The 26,334-nt window shown below is 37.9% G+C and overlaps 1 protein-coding gene across 1 annotated transcript in view; it reads left to right on the top strand.

The window, feature by feature from the left end:
• Positions 1 to 26,334, top strand: part of LOC129279519 (sodium- and chloride-dependent betaine transporter-like) — a 40,306-nt gene continuing 13,972 nt past the window's right edge. Inside the window, exons 1-10 of the mRNA XM_064111720.1 lie at positions 1 to 291; positions 11,099 to 11,230; positions 13,668 to 13,831; positions 14,874 to 15,064; positions 17,260 to 17,401; positions 17,817 to 17,951; positions 19,255 to 19,358; positions 22,748 to 22,872; positions 25,259 to 25,371; positions 26,041 to 26,178. Coding sequence (XP_063967790.1) covers positions 171 to 291; positions 11,099 to 11,230; positions 13,668 to 13,831; positions 14,874 to 15,064; positions 17,260 to 17,401; positions 17,817 to 17,951; positions 19,255 to 19,358; positions 22,748 to 22,872; positions 25,259 to 25,371; positions 26,041 to 26,178 — 1,365 coding nt within the window. The 5' untranslated portion in view covers positions 1 to 170. The remainder of the gene's footprint in view (positions 292 to 11,098; positions 11,231 to 13,667; positions 13,832 to 14,873; positions 15,065 to 17,259; positions 17,402 to 17,816; positions 17,952 to 19,254; positions 19,359 to 22,747; positions 22,873 to 25,258; positions 25,372 to 26,040; positions 26,179 to 26,334) is intronic.

Below are 26,334 nucleotides of genomic sequence, written 5' to 3'. Positions count from 1 at the left end.
ATGTGATTCAGGGTCGTATCCCGGTCGTATCACTCTCTGTTTACAATACGCGTAGGACTTTTACCTCATCCATCGCTCATATCATTGGACCGATCCGGACCGATCATATATATATTTAACCAGAATATTCTTAAACATATTAGCTGACCTGAGTATATACACACCACAAGATGCCAACGGATCGAGAAAAATGGAGCTGGAGACTAGATTTCTTAGCGACGAACATCGGATTTGTAGCCTGTTTTGAAAATATGTTTCGCTTGCCTTCCCTCTGCTATAGGAACGGTGGATGTAAGTATATATTTCGTTATACATTGCTAGTTATACAGGTCCTTGATCTGTATATAGTGGTATATATTAGTAGACTATATAGCCCAGTACTACGTGTATATATACATGATAAATTCTATCTCAGTGGGTAGAAAAGACCCGGAGAAAAGACGATCCAGCGGAATTCCGAAGCTTCCCATGCATGTTTATGATGACACTATGATAGTCCGATGTATTACTAGTTATAGGGTGTGTATTATTATAAGGGTGGCATAATTTTACACATTCCTAGAGTTGTTTCAAGGGGCGGGGCTAGCTTCGAATTTTGCGGTCCCAAATTAAGGAATAGTCCCGGGGGCACTTTGACGAGTGGATACCATGCGTGACCATGGGGTTTCGATAACCCGGGGGGGGGGGGGGGCACTTCCATTGACGAGTGGATACCATGCGCGACCATGGGGCATGGGGTCTCGAAAAGCACCCTAAACACGTATTTTCCATATTCTGAAAATGCGCCCCTTAACAAGTATTGGCGTGTGACACCCTACCCACTCCCATCATTTACATAAACCGACAGGGTGCTATACATATGCACTTGCCCGATTGCCCGGGGCAAGTAAAAGTTAGAGTTGGGCAAGTGTTTTGAAATAGAGACCAAAACTATTTGCCCGAATTGGACAAGCAAATTTCACACAGTAGAAAGCAAAATTCTCACAGTTGAGTGGCCAATATTAGGGTTGATATAATATGATATTGACCTTAATTTTGGTCATGGCAGGCAAGATAAAATCACTTTGGAAAAAGAAATGCAATAACAAGGTAGGTCAGTTCATGTCAAAAGAGAGAAAAAGGTCAATGGTTTGTAAAACCGCAAAACTTTCTTTCGAAGAGGTAAAACTTTTTTTTCAAGGATTTTTCGGGCAAGTGAAATAGATTTTTGGGCAAGTATATTCCAAATATTTTAAAATTACTTGCCCCACTGGGCAAGTGCTTCTGAAAAGTTATGTAGCACCCTGACCGACCAGGGTCCCGTAACACAAAGGTTAGCGATTAATTATCGTACGCTTGATTTTCACGATTGACTGTACATTGTAGTCAATGGAATCAATCGTAGAAAAATGTTTTACGATCAGTGCTAAGCTTTGTGTTACGGGCCCCAGGATGTGCATATAACTGTTGTGTGAAATTAATTAAAGGGATGGTCCGGGCTGAAAATATTTATATCTTAATACATATAGTAGAACTCACTGAGCAAAATGCCGAAAATTTCATCAAAATCGGAAAACAAATAATAAAGTTATTGAAGTTTAAAGTTTAGCAATATTTTGTGAAAACAGTCATCATGAATATTCATTAGGTGGGCTGATGATGTCACATCCCCACTTTCCGTTTTCTTATGTTATTACATGAAATCATATTTTTTCATTATTTCATACTTGTGTGAATAATTATGTCTCCCTTATAATGAAATAAGTTGCAGCAATAAATATCTAATGCACTTAATCAGTTGTCAATCCAATTTTTCTAGTTCTTGGAGGAAAAAAATTGAATAAACCTAATTTCATATTATAAAATACAAAAGAACAAGTGGGGATGTGACATCATCAGCCCACCTAATGAATATTCATGACGACTGTTTTCACAAAATATTGCTAAATTTAAAAATTCAATAACTTTGTTATATGTTATCCGATTTCGATGAAATTTTCGGCATTTTGCTCAGTGAATTCTACTCTATTTATTAATCTATAAATACTTTCAGCCCGGACCATCCCTTTAAGCGAAATTTTAAAATGTCATAACTTATTTATTTACATCCCATTTTGATGATATTTGCAGCGTTATACTTGTTGGATTTTTCTCTTTTTATTTAAATCAACTTTTTGTTGGGGTGGACTTGTCCTTTAACAAGTATTGGCGTGTGAAACCCTATACCCTTATCAAGTATTGGAAACAAAACGGTACCCTTGACAAGTATTCCCTGAATTGACCTCCTAAAATAGGCGTCGATCCTGGGTGGAGGGGGGGGGGGGGGCAGGGGGGCGATCGCCCCAAAAATGAAAATATTGGGGGGGGGCAAACATTGAGATACCAACTCGTTCTTTATTTAATATCGTTCTCAAAATGTCCGCTTTTGAGATTGGAATATAAAAATTGTCAGCTCGCGCTTATATATATATGCATATAATGTATATAATATAGATCAAGGCCTATGTATGTGTAGGGGTGCGTGTGGGTGAGTTTGTTCGTTTTGTGTGATCGAGCGCCTTTGGAACGTTGATTCGTGATTTTGCCCCCCCCCCCCAATCTGAAAAATGGATCGACGCCCCTGCCTCCTAATGTATTCCCTGAATTGACCCCTATATATCACGGACGTCGGCTTTACCTTTTTAGTACCACCCGACCATAGAGATGTATCTCTATGCACCCGACACACCTCCCTCAAAACGGACCCAAAACGGTGTTGGGGGAAAAAGTACATCCTTAAATTATTCTTTTTGTATATACCCTCGCAAATTGGACCGTAAACTCGTAGTTTTCCTAGCAAAATATATGCAATTTTTTCCATTATTTTAGTGTTTTTCACACCCTTTTACATTTCATACGATACCTGCCCTATCATGAAAAAGAGATATCTTTTACATGTTTTTTTTTGGTCACGCATGGTATCCACTCGCCAATGGAAATGTCCCCCCCGGGGGGGGGGGGGGAATAGTTTACCAATTCATCTTAGATCATGTACTTTTGTTGATTCATTTAAAAGACATTTGAAAACATACTTATTTTTGTTTTAGTGTAATTGTAATATTGGAGAGTAATTTGTATATGTAAAGCGCATAGGGTAGTTTTAATTGTTTATGCGCTGTTATATTAGCACCAATTTATTATTATTATCATAATATGTGGAAAAATCAGCACAGAAGAAAAAATCAGGAAGGGATATCTATCGACCAAGTCCCTTTAAAAATATATTTAATACCCTGGACATTCTAGCCTATTCTAGGCAGAGGCTGCAGTTATTGTCTTTGCTGTTATATGCTGAATGCAAGCGATACCTATGATGTGGCAAAGACGAAATGTGACTGCGTATTCGCAGTCTCCGCCTAGATTATTGGCTACGGTCCACATGGTTTTGTCTTGGTCATGCTCGCTCATTCCCGACCTTTCGTTGGAGAACGCGAACGCTTATTTACGACGGTAGTTGATTTTGGAAGAGACTTTTGGGCCCGTCGTCATGGTCGTAAAACTCTGTCCTGCAATGCAAATTGTGTGACATGATATTTTTTTCGTTTCACATCTGCAACGGAAACATTCAATATGCGTTTCGTATGCAAAATTCTGGTTGCTTCTATGGTAACAGCGATATATCCGATGTAGGACGACTTTCCAGAGCCACATTTGGTTCCTCCCAGAGCTCTAGAGGCCACCCGGGGGGCCAATTCCATTGACGAGTGGATACCAGGCGCGCGCCACGCGTAAAAGGGGACAGAGTGGGCAAGTACGTTACGTATATAGGCCTTTGTAACGTTATAATGGTGTCAAAACCGATGTTTAAAATACTGAAAAAAGTGATATATTTCCAATACTTGTAGGGTTTCACAAGCCAAATACTTGTTAAAAGGGATGCATTTTAATAATCTGGAAAAGCCTTGCTTCCCTTGTTTAGGGTGCTTTTCGAAACCGCATGGTCGTGCCTGGTATCCACTCATCAATGGAAGTGCATGGCCCCCCCCCCGCGGGAATTTGAATCTAATCCCCCATTTCTGGGAAAAGTAATGCCCATTACATTGTGTGCTAGAGGCATATTGTTTGTGTAGAAGGAGTAAACAAAAGAAAAAACCCCGCAATTTCGACTGGTATTCAGACGTATACATGCTGTGTACATATCAACGCATGCGAAATGGTTTCAGCTGGAGAGGTCATCATTCTGACCCATGGAATCAATTGCCAGTGATCCACCAATAATCCACATTAAATGCAATATCGATTCGATGGACTGTAATGATCTATATCTAAGCCTTAATTCAGTAAGTTTTTCCTCACTCAATATGTACTCGATTTGTTTAAAAAAACACTTTCTTATCCATGTCATAATCTTTTGTGGGCCCTGCATTTCGAATATCTCCAGCCAGCTGTCATAGCTAGTATATAGAGGTTCGCCGCCGGCTCAGGGGGCATATACGATGATGACCAGACGTACAATGCATGAAAACGGGTGTCGCGTGAAAGAATTTTGCACACGAAAAGCACATCTATAGGGCCTGTATCACAAAGCTTAGCAATGAATGTAGAACAGTTTTCTATAATTGATTCCATTGATTTTAATCTACAATTACTCGTGAAAATCGAATGTACGATTAATCGTTAATTTTTGTGTTAGGGGACCCTAATCTTACCGTCCCTGAGGTTTGCGAAAGGTGGCTATTATGGTACGTAGCAGACGATGCTAGCCTGCTAGTTTATACTATACGCCATGGGTAAATAAGGGCCAACTTAATGAAAAAGAAGTAAATAAACGAGACAACTTTGAGGTTACGTGTAACTGTCTTTAATAACCATGGCCAAGAGACCAACACTAGATGGTGCGCTTGCAACATCGAATCATCATTATAATACTAAAACAACATACTGGCGTGACTGCCTTTTACTTTTCCCTCATCTTTTACAATATAATCTGTATAACAAGATCATGATGATTCGTAATTAGCTCACTATTAAATAAAAAGGGTTAGACCTTCGCTGGTGTAAGACTCAGATAAATCTAGACACCAATATATCATAACGTGTTGAATACTAAACTAGCATAACACAACAAAGGTCACAATTAACATCAAATCGCATCACCACTTCCCATCTCTCTCCATCTAGAATGGGAAAAACACATTTGTGGGCTCCAAAAGTGGTTAACAACAAATCATCATCCCTATATAGGCAGCGAATTCATAAGAGCAAAAATTCGACCCTAATCTACAGCTCTAAAACACAAGGCTCAGTGTACTAAAAACCAATTTCCGACACAAATTAAACAAAAGCATCAACCTGCACGGAGGAAAAAAACACACACATATATATATATATATAGGCAATTGTCCAAATAGTGAAGGAAAAAACACAATGATCCCAATCCAGATAACAAATACTAGCATATTAAATACACAGTTCAACGGTCTCATCCTGAATAGCAAAAACATCTGTGTATCATAAAAAAGGATGGCACAAAAAAAGATAAAAACTACACTGTCTGACAAAAGTGCTTAAATATCATTCAAAACAACAATACAAAAAGGGGTTATGAAGATACAGGAGAAATCATTGTGTCATTGATCATTAGGCACAAGTCAACAATTAGCAAATGTTAGATAAACATCAATAGCAACATCAACATATTACCATGAAATCAACAACACCCATAACCTAGGAGCATTCACCAAAATACATCATAAATAAAAAACATCATGAAACCGTTTATTGTGATCAATCAAAATCACATACCAAAATGCAATCCAGTAACACGAAATTACCTGCAAAGGAATATAATGAAATATCCCGACATAAAATCACAATCACAATCAATAAAATGATTTAAGCAAAATATACCTGCAAATAAACATAACACAAATCATATGGTAATTGGTATATAAAATCAATTAGGCATATATTCATTGGTTGATTAAAAAATCAAGAAACAGTTCCGAATCAAGCGATGAAAATGCTGTTAGTCCGTTCCTCAAAATCACATGGTAGAATTGGGAGTCAACTCATAATAAAAACATAGGCCCGAATTCACAAAGGTCGACTAAAGTTATACCGGGGTATAAAACGCGTCATTTGACGTCATTTTAATCCATGGACAAAAGTTAGCACCGAGGGGCTAACTTTTGCGATTCACAAAGGTGGACTAAAGTTATACCGGGGTATAACTCAACCGTGGGTTAAATTTAACCCCGGGTGCTAAAGTTAGTCCATGGATTAGTTAGTCCACCGTTTGTGAATAGCGCGGTGGACTAACTTTATACCCGGGTGTTAGCTAACCCCGGGCTAAATTTAACCCCGGTATAACTTTAGTCCACCTTTGTGAATGCGGGCCTATATGTTCACATACGCAATAGTCACTATCCAACACATAGATGTCTCTGTTGCCATTATCCTTGGGAAAGCTAGCCGAGCAGAAATGGAATTAAGTGAAAAATGTCTTTGTACCACTGATAGGCAGGTGATGGTGGCCTAATCTGCGAAGCTCTTCCACTGGGAGAGACAAACCAGCAGGACCATGCCCCGGACTAGAATGGGGCCGGTCTGGCGGACGACCATGACATCCTTAAGGGACAGACAGATCAGCAGGACCATGCCCTGGACTAGCATGGGGCCGGTCTGGCGGACGACCATGACATCCTTAAGGGACAGACAGATCAGCAGGACCATGCCCTGGACTAGCATGGGGCTGGTCTGACGGACGACCATGACATCCTTAAGGGACAGACAGATCCATGTCCTGGACTAGCATGGGGCTGGTCTGGCGGACGACCATGACATCCTTAAGGGACAGACAGATCAGCAGGACCATGCCCTGGACTAGCATGGGGCTGGTCTGGCGGACGTCCATGACATCCTTCAGGGACAGACATATCAGCAGGACCATGCCCTGGACTAGCATGGGGCCGGTCTGGCGGACGACCATGACATCCTTCAGGGACAGACATATCAGCAGGACCATGCCCTGGACCAGCATGGGGCCGGTCTGGCGGACGACCATGACATCCTTCAGGGACAGATAGATCAGCAGGACCATGCCCTGGACCAGCATGGGGCCGGTCTGGCGGACGACCATGACATCCTTCAGGGACAGACAGATCAGCAGGACCATGCCCTGGACTAGCATGGGGCCGGTCTGGCGGACGACCATGACATCCTTCAGGGACAGACAGATCAGCAGAACCATGCTCTGGAATAGCATGGGGCTGATCTGGAGGGCGAGTATGGCACGCGACATCAGTCCAAATGGAACGAACATGGCTAATACCGACTGAGATGCTAGTCGAGTACTGACAGTCAGTAGTAGCTGACGCTGGCAGGATAAACGATTGAAAGATCTGCAAGATCAACCCATCCACAGTACATATGGTGCTCTCGCCGGACAGACAACTTGCGCATTGGAGCTACTGCTGCTGACGTTAGCTGGGCAAGAAGACATAGCGGTTACGCCGGTGTTTGCCCTGTAGCGGTTACTCACGTCGAAGGGTAACACCGAATCGGCCGATGGTGTAGCGGACACGCTGTCAACACTTCCGGGAGTGTCAAACCTTTGATCAAGAGGCAGCACGGTACCTCCACGGTCAACGACACGGTTGTTACCAATGCATCAATCCAGTAGCATATCAGGTGACATGTTAGGCAAAGTCAGGTTAGGCGATACCGTCACGTCAGGCAAAGTCACGTTCGGCAAAATTGACACATCAGGCAAAGTCAAGGTAGGCGTAACTGTCACATCAGACAGAGTCAAGGTAGGCGAAACTGTCACATCCGGCAAAGTCAAGTGAGACAACACTGTCACATCAGACAAAGAGTGAGAACCATAGTTCCGACTAAGATCCAAATCAAGGGACTCTGTGAAACTGTAGATCATATTGGATTGGCAACAATCCCAAATTACCAAAGACTGACAATCATCGGCAGAAAGTGGAGAGCAACTCGATCCACTCGGAGTAGTAAAGGCAACATCGCCATACCAACAATCAATGCAATGGAGTGAAGAAGATCACTCAAACGTGAAACTGGAGGAGAACATGAACTGCTTTCATGAGTGTCTGTAACTGTACACTCTTGGAACAATGAGGGCACACTAGCATCGGTATCCTGAACAATTACATCACTAACATAAGACACTACATTATCTTTCCTTGTTTCTTTTACGTCTCCCATGTGACCAATAAGCACATCATCTCCATTAGCTTTATTAACCACACCAACATTAGCTTCATATCCATTTTCCTTATTCCATTGTTTCACATCACATTGGTCACTTCCATAAACCAGACTATCACTAGTTGAAGTAGATGCATACTCAACCTCTTCATTCCATTCTTTCATGTCAGCACCGTTTCTTATATTCACATCACCATCAATACTGGTAGTCATGTATCCATCATCAGCAGTGGATTGTTTCACATCAACTATGTTAGAGTCATGACCTCCACCATCACTACTCTCGTATCCATCATCTACATTGCATGGTTTCGTTTCACCTTTGTTAGTTTCAAACACCTCACCATCACTAGTCTCATCTCTTCGGTCTTCATTCCGAGATTTACCATTGTTACTGTTAGATTCATTCATCTCTCTATCACTTGTCCCATATCCATCATCTTCCTTGGGTATGATAGTGAATACTTGTTTGACTGTGGTCCCTAATGTGTTATGATTATCAATCTCGTGACTATCATCCATTTTACTCTCATTCTCCTCGCATTCCCGATCATGTGAAATGTGATTGGTATGTATGCCGGCGAGATTAACATCATACAAACAAGGCGGAGCTCAGTGCTCTAGATGGCAAACCATAGCAGAAAGTAGCACTGTCTCCTAACATGATCACTAGGTGGTGCGCTTACACTTTGCGCTTGCAACATCGAATCATCATAATAATACTAAAACAACACACTGGCGATACGTATACGCATTCCCTATTGCAAATCAAAATCAATTCCGGACTACTAAATATTTGCTTTGTCAACATGTAGCTATATTATAAATATCAGAAGGCAAAGCTTATAGTACAAGAACATTGTTACTTTCAACATTAAATGCGTTAATTGATTTGTTTGGACTGTACTGTTTCAAGGGTCTATAGGAACGGAAACTATCATACATTAGTCACGTGACATTGTACATCGAAATGTGACATGTTCTGCCTGCTCGATCTCTAATTTGTGGAGAAAAATGAGATGTAACCATTATACCAGTCACAAAGTATAATACATCAACATGTAGGTGATTTAATTTAACATTGAGATGACAATCAATCTCGACCTTTTTTTACCCTTAGGGATATTTCAATGGGAAAACAAAGGTGCCAGTGTCTCGACATATGGGTTGTTTCAGACCGTTTGCCATAGCAAGAGTTGTGAACATGGACAATTTCAAATGAAAAGCGAGACGTAAATAGTCAATTAACTGTAATTATATTTACATAAAATTAAATGAAGTGAATAAAATTTTCATAATCCTGTAATTCTGGTGTGAGACATATTAATAATACCCGAATTGTTGCAATATTACGCTCGTGAAAACGACTGTTCCCTGTGTTGAAGCTGTGTGGATTTTCGGACACTCAAATGCACGCGACTAACCATTATGATTCACGATTGAGCCAGATTATTAACTTTTGCCCCTTTTATAATAAACGCTCTGTGCAATCTGTGCATATGCACATGCCACATATACAATTCGATTAGAAGCGTATTAAAGTCCTGGCAATCCATCACCGTGTGCGCCCGTGTGTGTGAGCAGGGAGTTGTGTGGGTGCGGGCGCGTGGGTGTGTGTAATACATTTATATCTGATGTATATCTAGATACTTATGTCCTTATAGTATTTTCAGACATTTTCATGTTTTACTTCCGCTCAAGGAAACGGGATTTCCTGCGTCATTGATTTGACATGATTTGACAAGTTCCCAGCACATTGTAGGACCCAGATGTACAATTTAATGTATCTCATTTCAAGCGCGTCCAATATATATATATATATACATATATATATATATATATATATATATATATATATATATATTTATATTCTGTTCTTTTGACCAGTACTCTAAAACACCATATTTTGTACATATACCTCTCGCAAAAAAGTGCTTAGAGTATACTGTTAAAAAAAATCTTCCCCGATTGTTCCAGAATACAATAATATTTAAACCTAGCGTTAAATTTATAATAAGCTTAAATTATATGATTTAATCTTATAAGTTCATTATTTTCTCTTTTTCATACAGGTCTAATAATAAAACACAAAAAAGTGTTATCTCCAGATGTTATCTCTTTTACCAGACCCCACAGGTCAGGTTGAATTCAAACAAAGGGGGAGTTCACCCTGACAAAAAGGTTTATTTTAAAAATAGCAGAAAAATAATGAAAATTATTGGCAAAGGTTTGAGGAAAATCCATCAAAGAATAATAAAGTTATTAGAATTTGAATTATTTGATTTGTGACGTCACATGCGAGCAGCATTTATACATATAGCGAATGGTAAAAATCAATGAAATGTCATTTTCTCAGAAAATTGAAAATGTTTTTTACTGTACCTTTTGTATATCAATAGACAAATCATTTCACATCTGATCATGAAAAGAAAACAAATGTAAGTCATCAGAAGCTATTAAAAAGTGAATTCATGCATTTTATATTACATAACACATTGCGCAGCAGCTGACTTCACAAGTATCCTAAACTTAAAATTCGAATAACTTTCTTAATCTTTAACGGATTCTACTCAAACCTTCGCCAATATTTTTTATTATTACAAATTGTTCTTCAGGTTGAATTCCCCTTTAACATTTACACACCAATGTCCCATTCGTTATATCTATATTTAATGATATGCTGTCTAATCAGCATATTTAACCTTTTGATATATACCCATCAAGTTGATTAGTTGCAGTGATTTAGCGATCGAGTAATGTGATGAGAATTATATTGCATTAAAAAAGAGGCAAAGGAGAGCGAGGCCGACTAAATGGAGGTAATTCTTGCTATGTAGTGAATTCTTACCTCGAATATGAAGGTGAATCGAGATTTTTTTAATCATTATCACGTTTCTTCCTCTAGTTATTTTCTTCATCCCATACCTACTGGCTGTGATGTTAATTGCGATCCCTCTTATGTTCTTGGAGACGGTTGTTGGTCAATATACATCGTCGGGATCCATCAGGGCCTGGAAGATTTGCCCACTATTCAGAGGTAATCAATTGTTGAAATGCTTCCCAAGGAGTGGAGAAAGTGCATAAACGGTGTGCGGGCAAGCAATAATCATGACTGTGAGCGAGGTTATGTGAATCGCTTAAAGGTCATTCTGATGTAGTTATAGGCCTATAAAAGCGGATTGTTATTATTATTTGTATTATTATCATCATATCATTATCAATACTATCTTTATGATGATGGTGATTATTATTTTTATTATTATCATTTGATCACTTGATGGAATAACGCCTAAAACTACTAAAAGCAGCTCGTCCCGATGTTAGTACTCCCTCAAGTATGAATACATTTCTTGAAACGGGTATATTTCCAACAAACTGGAAAAAAGCCAAAGTAACGACATGAAAAATGCATTCAATATACGGTGGATCGTATATATAAGATTTTGTTAAAAGTACCTAAAGATGCTGGAGTATGTGGCTTAGAACTTGATTGGTTTACGTTTTAATTCCATGAAAGAAAGCACAGTTCTTAAGTGAATGGGGAAACCTCGCAAGTGGATACTCTCATGTATGGGGTGCCACAGGGGTCAATAATTGGCCCCTTAAAGTTTATTATGTACATTAATACATTACCACTCTCAGTCACCCAAGCCTCCAACGAAATAAAAGTGGATATGCATGCAGATGATGCTATTATTTTGTTTGATGGAACGTGTAAAAATGCAAAACGCAAATACCAATATATCAACATGGCTGAAATATTTTAAACTAACACTCAACGTTATGCAAACTAAGTTCATGGTGCGTGTTTGGCACAAAGCAACGCCTTTGTGCCTTGAACAACATTCACCTTGACATAAATAGTGAAGAAATTGAAAGAGTCAAAGAGTTCAAATATTTAGGAGTCTATCTAAATCTGTCATATAAGTATCACATCGATTTCACGGCAAAGAAAATATCAAAAAGAATTGGATTTCTTAAACATGTCAGAAGATCGGCGAAAGAATGTATTCCAAACTTCATGTTCAAATTGTTATGCACCTCACTAGTAATGCCTCTTTTCGACTATTGTGAAGTTGTTGGTCCAATTGCTCAGTCGGGTTACTATGATAGACTTGTAAAACTCCACAATAGACTTGCCAGGATGACATCGGGGGCTCATCAACCTAGAACCCATATCCATGATTTACACCAAGCACTAAAGTGGGAAAACATGCACTCAAGATGGGATTCACATACATTGTGTGAGTTTTTACCAAACCCCAATACGCGATTGAAACCATTCAAAATCAACTGCATCCCTCCAACAAACAGGTGTAATTATGACTGAGATTGGTAAAAGAACATTTCAGTACTTAGGGTCAAAGAAATGGAATCTTCTTAGTGCTAACATGAGATCAGCTTCATTCATTCATCTATTTAAGAAACTTCCTTAGCCTATTATTTGTTATTTAGAACGTTGTTTAGTAATTGTTTAATATCTGTGAGTTGTTAACTTTGTTTATATTCCGATAATGTTTATAATCGAGTGTGGATGGTTGTACCCCCCTTTCGACCCTCCTATGTCGAGCTACCCCCTTTCCTTCCCACCCTTACAAATCTTGCTGTCCTTTTCTCTTTCTTTCTCTTTCCGCACCTTCCCTGTCTTATAGTCTCATTCTCTCCTTCTCTCACTTTCTCCCTATCTTTGCCCCTCTCACTCACTCCAATTCTGTGGCATCGCCAATGATGAATCGATGTTTCTACGTATGCTTTTATTGTCAAACAATTTTATGTTCATATATGTATTGCTATATCTTGTCTGCCATTTGATATATGTATATACATTGTTTTTTTTGTGTGCAGGGCCCTCAGTGATAGCAGTTTGTCAACTGAAGAGGCTACCCTGTTGAAAATAAAACTGGAAATATCATTATTATCATTATCATTATTATCATCATCATCATCATCATCATTATTATCATTGTTATTATTATTATCATTATTATTATTATTGTTATTATCATCATCATTATCATCATCATTTATGTAGGCCTATAACGATAATTTTATCAAACAATCCTAGCTCTTTTGATTTTCTTAACAGTTCGCACGTTTGTACATAATTATCATGTTTAGATTTGGCACGACTGGAAGTAAACCGAAACCTAATGAACAATATAACCGCTGTTAATCATACGTCGAGTGGATGAATACATATCCTGCTTTCAGATTTCATCAGCAAATTCAACATTTTGCAATATATTTTTTCTTTGCGTGAATGGTCTATTAATGGGTACTGCATTTTATGTATTCATTTTATCTGTCATTATTTCATACATTTCGTTATGAACTGATTATGATGAGCATATATTTTAATGAAATCAAATTGAATTCGAACTTGAATTTGAAAAAGTGGGAGGGATAGGGGCCTTCTGTAATGTATGTGTATTCATGTAGGATTTTTTCATTTATTTTACTTTGATCTTTTCTAGGAGTTGGTGTAGCTTCCACTGTGGTGTTATTTTGGCGTAACATCTACTATAATGTCATCTTGGCCTACAGTTTATACTATCTCTACAGCTCTTGCATTGGCGATGAGCTTCCATGGAAGAGATGCGATCATGAATGGAACACGCCCACCTGCCTTGATTATGACGTACGTTTATCATGTTTATAATGGATATATACCCCCCCCCCCGATTTTTACATGCCTCGTGTAGAATGAAAAAAAAAAGAGTTTAATTCATACAAGTTTTAACTGTCATTTTCCTCAAAATCGGATTTAAATCAAGGATGGGAAAATGTCGAGAAATATGATGCCAAGCATTCAATGCAATACCTATACTAGCAGGGGATGTTTACAGTGATTCATGAAGATGATACATATTTCATCAATCAATTCTAGCGCGAAGCGCGAGCTGAAAAAAATGATATTCCGACCTGATGATTCGTCTTTCGAAGCACTTTTGCAACCATGAACAGGATGTGTACCTAACTAAGCAACTGATGCGATCGCAAAGTGCGAGCTTTCTTTTCTATCTCACCTGTAAACTGGATATTCTGAGCTCTTACCTTAATCTCGAGCAGAATTAAAAAAATTAACTAACAGGCGAAGCAAATTAAATATTCCGACCTGAAATCTGGACGGTTAAGCACGCTTGTAATAAAAATAATGAAGTACATACTAGGGCGGAGCACAAGCTATTTTTTCTTTAGATTTAGACTTTAAACAGGACATTCTAAGCATTTTCTGTAGTCATCAAGAGGATGGATAACTAATTAAACAATCGACGCGAGCTTGAGTTCCTTTCCTACTTATGTCGTATTATTTTTCCTTTTTGGAGAAGTGCCACCTCCAAAGGGAGCCATGGCCATTTCGACGCCTCCCTTGGATCTGCTTATGGTAATTGTAAAAAAGTGACAACTTTTCTTACACAATCGATCCCCAACGGAAGATTCAGATATTTTTTTCTGATGATGATGATGGCTATTGGTGATGAAAGTAATAATAATATGTAAAGTAACAAAAATTATGTTATTTTTATGATGATGATGATAATGTTGATGATTATGATGCTGATGTTGGTGAAGAGAGTAATACAAGTATTCAAAATAACAAAATGGTAATGATATTAAATGATATAATGATGAAAAAGATGTTAGAAAAATAAAAATGGTATATGTTGAATACATTTCAGTCTGAATGGGTTTGCATCAACGGAACATACCTGGCCGTCAAGAAGAGTGATATACCACAACTTCCACAACTTCCAACCAACCAACCATCATCCGAATATGTGTGGGATGTGAGACCAGTATCGTCATTTGATGACTACGACCAATGCGGTAATAGGCCTTACACAACCAAACCGTCGCAAGAATTTTGGAAGTAAGATGATTTATAGCAATGACAACAGGGGCGGATCCAGCCTTTGCCAATAGGGGGGGGGGGCGGAATTTTTTTTTTCAGCCACATTTTCCCCGATCGGCCGCTCGAAGTAATATATATATATAATATCATAAGCATTATTAAAAAAGTGCGAGCGCGAAGCACGAGATTTTTGTTTATTTTATGTATTTTGTCTTCAAATTAAATTTTTTTTAATTTTGTTTATGATCCTAAACGAGATGTGTATCCAACTAAATAATTACTGCGAGCGGGAAGCGCGAGCAGAAATTTTTAATATACGTTTTGATCTGATAAAAAAGGGAGCTGTTAACGGCAGCTTGTTAGCCTTGGAGACGTTACATATTCAATTATCAAATAATGCGAGCGCGAGCAGAAATTTTTTAAATTTATTTTTAATATACGTTTTGATATATGATCAAAAAGGATCTGTTAACGGCTGCAAAAAATTGGCATTTTTCCTGAAGAATGGAAAAGGATTAAGTATATAACTGAAATACTTGATACGAGCGCGAAGCGCGAGCGAAAATATCGAGATTTAAACCTAAAAATGTGACACTCTATTCATATTTTGTAAATCATGAAAAGGATGAGTAATTGGAAATCTTCCTACATTAATAATGCGAGCGCAAAGCTCGAGCAGATTTTTTAAAAATACATTTTGAATATACGTTTTGATTTAATATAAAAAAGGATATGTTTGCTTATTAGCCATCAAGACGTTACATATTTCAAATACCAAATAATGCGAGCGCGAAGCGCGAGCTGAAAATGTTGACATTTCTACCTGAAAAATGGAAATTATAAGCACTTTTCTTGTAATCGTGAAAAGGATCAGTATATAATTAACAACTGATGCGAGCGCGAAGCGCGAGCAGAACAATTCTGGACACTCTATTCATGTTTTGTAAATCATCAAAAGGATGAGTAATTGGAAATTTTCCTACATTAATAATACGAACGTAAAGCACGAACAGACAATTTTTGATATCGTAATCTGAAACTGGATAATGATTTAAATAGAGAACAAGCTGCGTATCTGAATAAACATGCGCCCATGTGTATCAGATTTCGACCTAGAATTTGGGTATCCTAAATACCTTTCTAATCATGAAAATCAAATAAGCGAGCGCAAAGCGCGAGCTAAAAATACATGATATTCCGATCTGAAAAAGGGTCAATTTAAGCTCTGTATTTCAAGCATTTTGTAGGAAAAATTGTGAGGTAGATATAGATCACAGTTAAAAAACAGTCGATGTGTTTCATTATTATTACTTTGAGTTTTGACATAGGACTGGGATAAGGACATTATGTCATCATATGAAAATGATGACTATCTTCCTATTACTCTTCCAAAGCATGAGAGCGCGAAATCTGTTAATAGTATGGCCTGAAAGCTGGACATTTAAAGCACTTTTGTAAATATGAATAATGCGAGCACGAAGCGCGAGCAAAAATTTTATATCCCGACATGAAAGATGTTTAAAATTATTTTCGAAGTCTTCTCCTCATCTTATTTTATTTACTCGTCTTCCTCCTCTAATGTTTCCCCTTCTTTTTCTCTCCTCTCTTTTCCCTTCTTTTTCTTTTTTTTCTTTCTTTCCCCCTTTTTTTCTTTTTTTGCTCCGCCAATAGGGAGGCCCGGGCCCCTCGGGCCCCCCTGGATCCGCCTATGGACAATAATGACCAGAGGTGGTGCATGAAAAATAATAACAGACTTTGTATATACACAAAGTATAAAAATTATATTCGGCATGACATATTGTCTCGTAAAAATTCATGTGGTGTCGCGATGTATATGTCACGAATTTGGTCTCAAAATTTGCGCGAGATTTAAAAGAAAAAATTCGAAAGCATTTCGGCGCTATTTTTTTGCGTTTTTGGAAATATTGCGCGAAACGTCCTTTAGGGTTAATGCACAGAGACGGGTTAGTGGTAAGGGCGAATCCGAGTTAAGTATACAAATCACTAGTCTTTTTTACTGCTAATGATCGGCAACTTCATGGTTTGCAAAGAGGATTTTAATATCATTTGAATACGTCATTATATTGTAAGTTTGTATTTCATTACTAATTTTAGCTTTTCTGCCCTCCGTACATTCTGTGCCTATTATTAATTTTTAAGACAATTGACGATGAAACTTTGCTCAAATAGAGAATTAATTTCCTATATTCTAGTCACAAAGTGCGCGGTCAACCTGAAGTATCAGGAGGAATGTTCGACGTTGGAGGGGTTGTTTGGCATCTGGCCTTATGTCTTTTCCTCGTTTGGACACTCATATACTTTGGCCTGTGGAAGGGCGTCAAGTGGATGGCCAAGGTAACATTCATCCATTTTTGCTTTCCCGTTTGTCATTTTGTAAGATCCTAATTGTAAAATACTGCAAGCTGAAAATGAGTATATTCATTCATTTGAATTTATATCGCTTTTATTGTTTTCCCCCTAAATTTCTATTTTATTAAACAATTTCACACTCATTGAATTAAACTGAAGAAATGCGGATAGAATTTTCATTTGAATCATTTATAGGCCCCTATATGCAATCACCAAATTTTGATGACAAATATAATTCATAGAGGTGGATAATTCAATTGCGCCTTTTCAAAAATGGAAATAAAAATGCAGTTGAGAGATGTCACAATACGTCCTCAAATGTAAAAGTCGAATTGTTTAATAGTTGCATGTTTGATGATAAACATTATTATAATTCGCTGTTTTTCTGATAATTTTGCAGGTGTTCTATTTCAACGTTCCCTTCATATACGTCGTCCTCTTCGCGTTGCTGATACGTGGGGTAACATTACCCGGAGCATTTGAGGGATTGTTGTTTTTTATCTTTCCAGACGTGCACAGACTCAGAGATATTGATGTAATATTTTTATCTTATGCATCTTCCTTTCTCTATCTAGCCATGTATAATGTTCTGAATGACAGGTATTTTCATAGCATAGGCATCAGAATCCTAACCCAAATAGTCAATTCCTATTTTTTTAAATATTCTTTTAAGTCCGAAGTGAGAGGGCATTATGTCCCTTTAATATCGACCACAGATCGCGGCAAAATGTTGCATTATGGTAGAAAAAACATGGTTACATCGCTATATTGCACAAACTATTTTTATTTTGTTTTCTTTCAATTAAGATTGAAATTAGATATTGGCTGTGAATCTTTAAGCCCTTGACCTGCTAATTCCTTAGTTGATACGTTCTCCCACTCTGTCGATCTTTTAGGAACGCCACGATTTAAAAAAAACAAGTGCACACCTAGTTACCAAGAATATGTACTATACGCATTCTTGGTAACTAGGTGCGCACGTTTTTCCATTTGTTTGAATGCAGGATAAAAGAGCATTTTCGAATAAATGCCTTGCTCACGGGCATAGGTGCCTTGGTCGGGAATCGAACCCCGGACTTTCCATGTATATAGCCAAGCGCCTTAGACCACTCGGCCACGATTGACCTTTCGTAACTGACCGCGTTTTTTATTCGAACCGTTCAAACTGTTTCTACGATCTATACGATTGTCACGACTGATCTGATAATTATAAATCTGAGTACGATCTGATACGATGATCACTATGACTACTCCACGATTAAGACCACCGTTAAACTCGTGGCGCAAGTTATGACAGTATGTGGGGACTAGGTATTTGATACTCCGTGTGGCCAGGATCGTGATCAAATGCACTGTTATGAAAAAATCTGTATCGAAATGTTTACTTATGTATTTAATTGCTTTTTCATTTTACTTTGGTTCACTAACAACATTGATCAGTAAAAAGGAGGCTACATTTAATTTGGCTATATAAAACAAAATTCACATTGCTTTTTGCGTGAAATCATTAGAGCAATTTTTTCTTACATTCACTTACATGATGTTGTGTAATTTCGAACACTTTACCCAGGCGTCGCAAATTGTGGTCTCAGAAGTTGCGCGAGACTTTAAAACAAAAATGAACCAAATGACATTAATGAATAGAAAAAAAGCAAGATAACATGAGTATAGGCCTATAACCCACATTAATTTGGTTGTGCATTATTTTTGTCATTAATTTTGAATAAAGAAGATGAAATCTAGCAATATATAGAAGTTAAGGGTAAACTTTATCATTCCTTTATATTACTAATCTATAATCATGCAACATGTTAGTGTTTTATATCATGTTTATCAAGGTATGGATAGCTGCTGGAAAAGAGGCTGTTTATTCCTTTTCAATTGGACTTGGTGCCTTCACAGCACTTGGGAGTTTTAACAAGTTCCACTACAATTTTTATAGGTTTGTTGCGATCGACTTCTAGTTCAATAATACATTTACAGTCATATAATTAAAGAATAAATATATCCCTGTGGTAGTTTCACATTGCTTCTCATTAATATTTGCAAGACTTGACAAAGAACTAGATTATGAGGTATCGACGAGAGTAAATGAGAAGCTTCTCTGAAGTTTTTGATATTTTCTTATTAATTTTGTTTGAATTATGGGGGCGAAATGGAATTAGCAATACCGGAGTATGTGGATGACTACACCAGTTATTATACTCCGGTGTTAAGTTTACAGTTTTAGTTGAACAACAATGGTGTTATTACATCACCTTTGGTTTTAACTTTCACAATCTTTGGTGTTATGTTCACACTGTAGGGTGTCATTTCAACACCTCAGGATGTTTTTCCCTGGGGACATCAAGTGTTGTCGGTTTTAACACCCTAGTCTTAATCCTAAATAGACTGGGCTATTTCGACTGGGGGCTGATTCAGCCCCCATTTACCGTGTTTACACTTGATCGGCTTTTGGTTCAGAACATATGGTTCAGAACCAAAAGCCGATGCAGAATCGGCTTTTGGTTTATCTTGCACTGCGTTTACACGCTGTTACAGCTCGCGGTTCAGAACCGCGAGCCGATGCAAAAACCTGAAATGATACGCGTGCACTTACAATTACGTCACAATGGAAAAGTAAATGAAATGCGCACCAATTGCCGATGCAGAATCGGCTTTCTGTTTACACGTAGTAAAAAAGCCGATTCTGCATCGGCTCGCGGTTCTGAACCTACTACTTTGGTGGTGCAAATTGCCGGTTCTGAACCGCGAGCCGATGCAAGTTAATCGCGTTTACACGCTATGAAAAAGCCGATGCAAAAGCCGATTAAGTGTAAACACGTATTTTATGATCTCGGTCGTCGAGCGCGCGATCACAACAAAAATTGGCACGCGCGTGACCCATGGCATAATATTTAAAACTATAAGATTAAATTCAGCGAAAAATCTCATTGCTAATTAATCATACTAATGTATGCGTAAAATCAAAATTTTGCTCTAATTAACTAAATAATGCCCCTAGAATGCTAATTTTTGGTCCACAGACTCTTTATAGGAATCTGATCAAATGTTTTGAAAAGATTTCAACGTCATGTTTATTTTCTTATGTATTTTATATTTTTTTCAGTTTCTTATGTATTTCTTGGTTTTCGACTTTTTATTGTTTTTTTTAATAGATATTGTATATTGACCATAATAAAGATGAAATTAATTGATATTATTCAGTAAAAGGAAAAGTAATGATGCATTTATGACTTTTGGCTAAAACACTATTTGCATTGGTTTTGTACACGAATTCACATTTTTGAGCAATTTCGGGTCTGCATGCACTTACGAAATGTTGCGTCATTTCGGAAATGCGTACCCGAGGGTCGCAATTTTGGTCTTAAAAGTTGTGCGAGACTTGAAAGTAAAAAGTCAGGGAGCGACGCGGTCAAACAAAATTGTGCGGCAGATTTACCGCGAAAAATGTCGAGGAGGGGTGGTCTGAATCAGCCCCCAGTCTTTTTAGGGTTAAGAGTGTATGTTTACAGTAAGAATACTGTTTCGTGTTTCGCATGACGGCAATATTTTTTTTCTCTTTTTGTATATGAATTGAGTTGAAAACACAAATCTAAAACTGTGTTAGCCTTTTTGAAGTCTCTGGTAAGGGGGTTGAGACGAAAAAGTAGGGATTTTTAAAAATACTTTAAATGACTTCTATTCATACAAATACAATGAAAATATATTCATAATTGTCAAGATACTATAGGCAATATTGATGCAGTCACAGTGCGTGGGAGAAGTTTAATTAGAATAGGAGGGAAACAGGATTTCTGTTAACAATTTTAATCTATTGATGGGTACATGCAGCGGCGTACCGTGGGTCACGGCATGGGGGGGCACCAGCAAAAAAATTGATTCACTTAATGAGCGCGCTTCGCGCGCTCAGTTGCCAGGTAAATTGACCTAATAGAGACATTTTAAGGATGGTGCCATTAAACGGATATGTATCTCACTGATCAAATAATGCGAGCGCGAAGCTCGAGCTGAAAATTTTTGATATTCAAACCAAAAAGGGGACATTATAAGCAAATGTTTGTTATCATGATAGTACCTGTCTCGCTAAACAAACAATACGAGCGCGAAGCGCGAGCTGGAATTTTGTATATATTGACCTCAAAAAGGGACATTTTAAAGACTATATTTTAGGAATCCATTATGAGTATACATATCTCACCATAGTCATCTATTGCGAGTGCCAAGCGCTTGCTGATTTTGTTAGAATTACATCTAAACACAGGAAGCACTTGTAGTCATTGAAATCATGATTAACATACGCATCTCACTACTAAAATATTGCGAGCGCGAGCTGAAAATTTAGGAAATTCAGACCTGAAGAGGAGCATTTTAAGACTTGTTTGTATGAATTCACGAAGACCATACGTAGTTCACTAATCGAGCGCGAAGCGCTAGCTGAATTTTTTGTATATATTGCCTCCAAACAGGGATATTTTAAGGACTATTTTTATAAGGAATCCATTAAAGAATATACATATCTCACCATAGTCATCTAATGCAAGTGACAAGCGCTTGCTGATTTTGTTAGAATTACATCTAAACACATGAAGCACTTTTTGTAGCCATTGTTATGATTATCATACGCATCTCAATAATTAAATATTGCGAGAGCGAAGCGCGAGCTGAAAATTTAGGAAATTCAGACCTGAAGAGGGGCATTCTAAGGCTTGTTTGTAGGAATTCGCCAATACCATACGCATTTCACTAACCAAATGATGCGAGCGCGAAGTGCGAGCTGAAAATTTTTGATATTCAGATCAGAAATTGGGAATTTTTAGGAATTCATGAAGAGCAGATTTTAGGAATTCATGAAGAGCAGACATATCTCACCAATCCACTAATGCGAACGTGAACACGGACAGGAAATGTTTTATATTAAGACCTTAAAATGGGGCAGTCACTTTAAATCGTCATGAAAAAGGAGCATATGTCACTACATAAAACAATAAAAACTTGAAGTGCGAGGAAATATATTTGAAAACTGTAGTTTTCCGAAAAAATATTTGATCTATTATATATCTAGTTAAACAGACAATGTGAGCACCAGAAACAATGAAGACATAGGCCATGAGCAAATAATGTTTCATAAAGTTATGAAAAAAATGTTTCTTATGTACAGTAACATAACATAATTATAAAATACGTTTCTCTTCCTTTCTCCCTCTTTTCTCCTTTTCCCCGTTTTTTTTGCCAGCCGAAGGGGGGGGGGGGCACGTGCCCCCCATGCCCCCCGTGGTTACGCCACTGGATGGGCATAATTTTTACCTTGTTTTAACTTGATGATTTCAGGGACTGTATGATCGTATCTTATTTGAAGGTGTTGACGAGTATGTACTGTGGTGTCGTGGTCTTCTCCTTCGTTGGCTTCGTAGCGCACACCGAGGGAGTCCCAGTATATAATGCTGTAGAATACGGTAAGTCATACCTGAACGTAAACACCTGGACATACACAGCTGAACGTTTACACCTAAACATAAACACCTGAACGTAAACACCTATTGCATAAAACTTTTGTCATAAAGAACTCTGGCAAATAAACAAAAACTCTGGCAAAATAAATGATGCCATTGAAATTTACGCATTAAAAAACTCTGGCAAAAAAAAAAAGCCAGAGTTTTTTTTATGGCAAAAGTTTTATGCAACTGGTCCCTGAACGTTTACACCCGAACATACACACTTTAATGTACACAATCTGAACGCTCACTCTTAAAAGATTCACACCTACACCTGAACATTTACACCTGGACATACACAGCTGAACGTGTACACCTGAATGTAGCCTACCCACCTAAGCATTCACACCTGAACGTTCACTGATCCGAACGTCCAAACCTGATATACATACGTATACACCAGTCCTGAACGTCATCCCCTCATCAAATTATGATGGCGTCACCCACACTGGCGTAAATCCGTGTTGATGGGTGGGGGGATGACTGAAATATTTTGGCATTTTTTTGCAATCATGTTTTTAGATATGCAAGGAATTGCCATTGATATGTCCACAGTGGCGTACCGTGGGTCACGGCATGGGGGGGGGGGGCACCAGCAAAAATTTTGAATCACTGAGTGAGTGCGCTAGTGAGCGCGCTCAGTTGCCAGTTATACTGACCTAATAGAGACATGTACCTCACTGATCAAATAATGCGAGCGCGAAGCGCGAGCTGAAATTTTTTTATATTCACACCTAAAAAGGGACATTATAATCAAATTTGTGTAAACATGATAGGTACCTGTCTCGCTAAACAATGCGAGCGCGAAGCGTGAGCTGAAAATTTAGATAATTCAGACCTGAAGTGGGGCATTCTAAGGTTTTTTTGTAAGAATTAACTAGGACCATACGTATTTCATTAACCAAATGATGCGAGCGCGAAGCGCGAGCTGAAAATGTTTGATATTCAGATCAGAAGGGACATTTTAAGGACTGATTTTAGGAATTTATGAAAAGCAGACATATCTCACCAATCCACTAATGCGAACGTAATCACGGACAGGAAATGTTTCATATAAACGAAGACCTTAACATGGGGCAATCACTTTTTGAGTCGTGAAAAAGAAGCATATGTCGCTACATAAAACAATGATAACTCAAGTGCTAGGAAATATATTTGGTTTATATTGACTTGAAAACGGGATGTTTAGTACAACATGATTATATATCACGTTAAACAGACAATGCGAGCACCAGGAACAATGAAGACGTAGGCCCTGGGCAAATTATGTTTCATAAAGTTATGATAAATATGTTTCTTATGTAATGTAACATAACATAATTATAATATAATATAACATTATAATGAATAATATTTTCTTCTTTCCCACTACGTTTCTCTTCCTTTCTCCCTCTTTTTCCTTTCCCCTTTCCCCGTTTTTTTTGGGGGTCAGCCGATGGGGGGGGGGGGGGGGGATGTGCCCCCCATGCCCCCCGTAGTTACGCCACTGTATGTCCATATGGCAAATACCCCTCCAATATTATTATCTTTTTTACCCCATGATGGTTTAATGGTTTTATTAGAGATTACATTTAAAAAAAATTGACATTCCATCTTAATCCCTTCCCAAAGACCCCAACATTGATGAATTGGAAGAAACGGGGGTTTCTCTTCAATGTTATAATAAGGACATAAGTATTTCGTTTGGAAATGGTGAACTGGCTCTTTATTTGCATTTTATGATTCAATAATATTGTTTTATTTGTTAAGCGGTATTTTAGGAATAATTTTCACCAATAAAACAATTATCTCTTGTGATTTTTTTTTCATTTCTTTCGCAAAAAGTGGGGGGATGTTTGTACAGGCCATCCCCCTTCCTCGAAAAGTGGGGGGATATATCCCCCCATCCCCCCGGGATTTACGCCAGTGGTCACCCTTATGATGAAGGAGGGTAGCAGAGTGTGGTTTTAAAATTTTAAGTGATTTTCAACATTTTCAATGGTGTTGCTTAAAAGCTCACATGCACGCAGACGAAAATAAATGGACCTTACTTGCGTGAAGTATATGTCCTTCTAAATGCGCTCTATATGTATATTTACTCTTCCTTTTCATGTTCATTCCAAAAAAAAGATAACAAGGACGTCATAATTTTGGGACATTACCTTTTTTGTATATTATATGAGGCCCTATACATAATAAAGTATTTCAGATAGTGAATATCTCTCGTTGAATTAATTTGGTTTAATTCAATTAAGCATGAAACATAATTCACATTTTTCACTCATCAAACTTTAATCTGTAAACTATATCATTGTTGTACTTTATTTGATATAATATTTTAATCTCACCTTTTTTTCTGTTACTTAAGGTGTCAACCTGATGTTCTTGGGCTTTCCGACTGCTTTTTCTCATATTCCTTCGTCACGAGTCTGGTCATTTTTATTCTTTCTCGTTCTTCTAAAGATTGGTATAAACATGCAGGTACGATATACGTATAAGACACAGTCAAGATATTTCAAGATTTATCACAATATATTTCATTTAATTCCAACAAGAAAACCGAATAACTTTTATAGAGAAAATCATGCAAAGGCCCGCAAAAGTATGTGTACTGATAGTTTTATATAGAAAAAGTTTTAAATATGAAATTACATCATAACAGAGGGGAAGATGATATATCAGCAGCCAACAGGATCTTGAACAATGTTAAAACTGACACCAATTGGTGTTTCTGGAAGACCACACCATGAGGTGTTGAGATTACACCGTTGAGATTAAACATAACTCCAAGAGAGTAAAGATATAACAACCAAAGGTGTTGAACTAACGAAATAAAAACACCGCGGTAAAAATGCAAAATGTATAGCGTCGCCGTGGTCGGTCCTTTACAACCATCACAAAAACTTGTACACCGAGGGAGCGTTTCATGAAAGGACTTGTGACGTTTTATCCGACAGTTACCATAGGAACAGTGCCTCTCAGCCAATAGAAATCAAGGAAAGGTGTCAGATTTGACAACTTGTCAGACAAACACGTTTATGAAACACTCCCTGGGTGTTGGTAAATGCAAGGATGAAAGTGAATATTATGACAGCTTCATATATTCTAACCAAATTATTCTCATTTTTTTTTCTGCGCTTCCTATTCCAGCTCGTCACAGTCAAAGCATTCGTTGCATCTCTCATTGATATTGTCCCTGTCTGGATGCGGATACGGTACTACAGAGAACTGCTTGTTTTAGGGGTCTGCGTAATTAATTTCCTGATCGGCCTCGCTCTTGTGACGAAGGTAAGATTTCTTGAATGAAAATAGGTGAGGGTATTCTTGATTTGAAGGCTCACAAATTGCTACAAAATAATTTATTCTTTTTCTATAGAAGAGGACTGGAATTCATGGGTACGTGGTTACCTGGTGACGCTGCCCAATGCCACCAGAGTTTGACGG

Source organism: Lytechinus pictus, chromosome 16, assembly GCF_037042905.1.
Source record: "Lytechinus pictus isolate F3 Inbred chromosome 16, Lp3.0, whole genome shotgun sequence".
Taxonomy (NCBI): Eukaryota; Metazoa; Echinodermata; class Echinoidea; order Temnopleuroida; family Toxopneustidae; genus Lytechinus; species Lytechinus pictus.
This window is presented reverse-complemented; position numbering and strand designations above follow the sequence as displayed.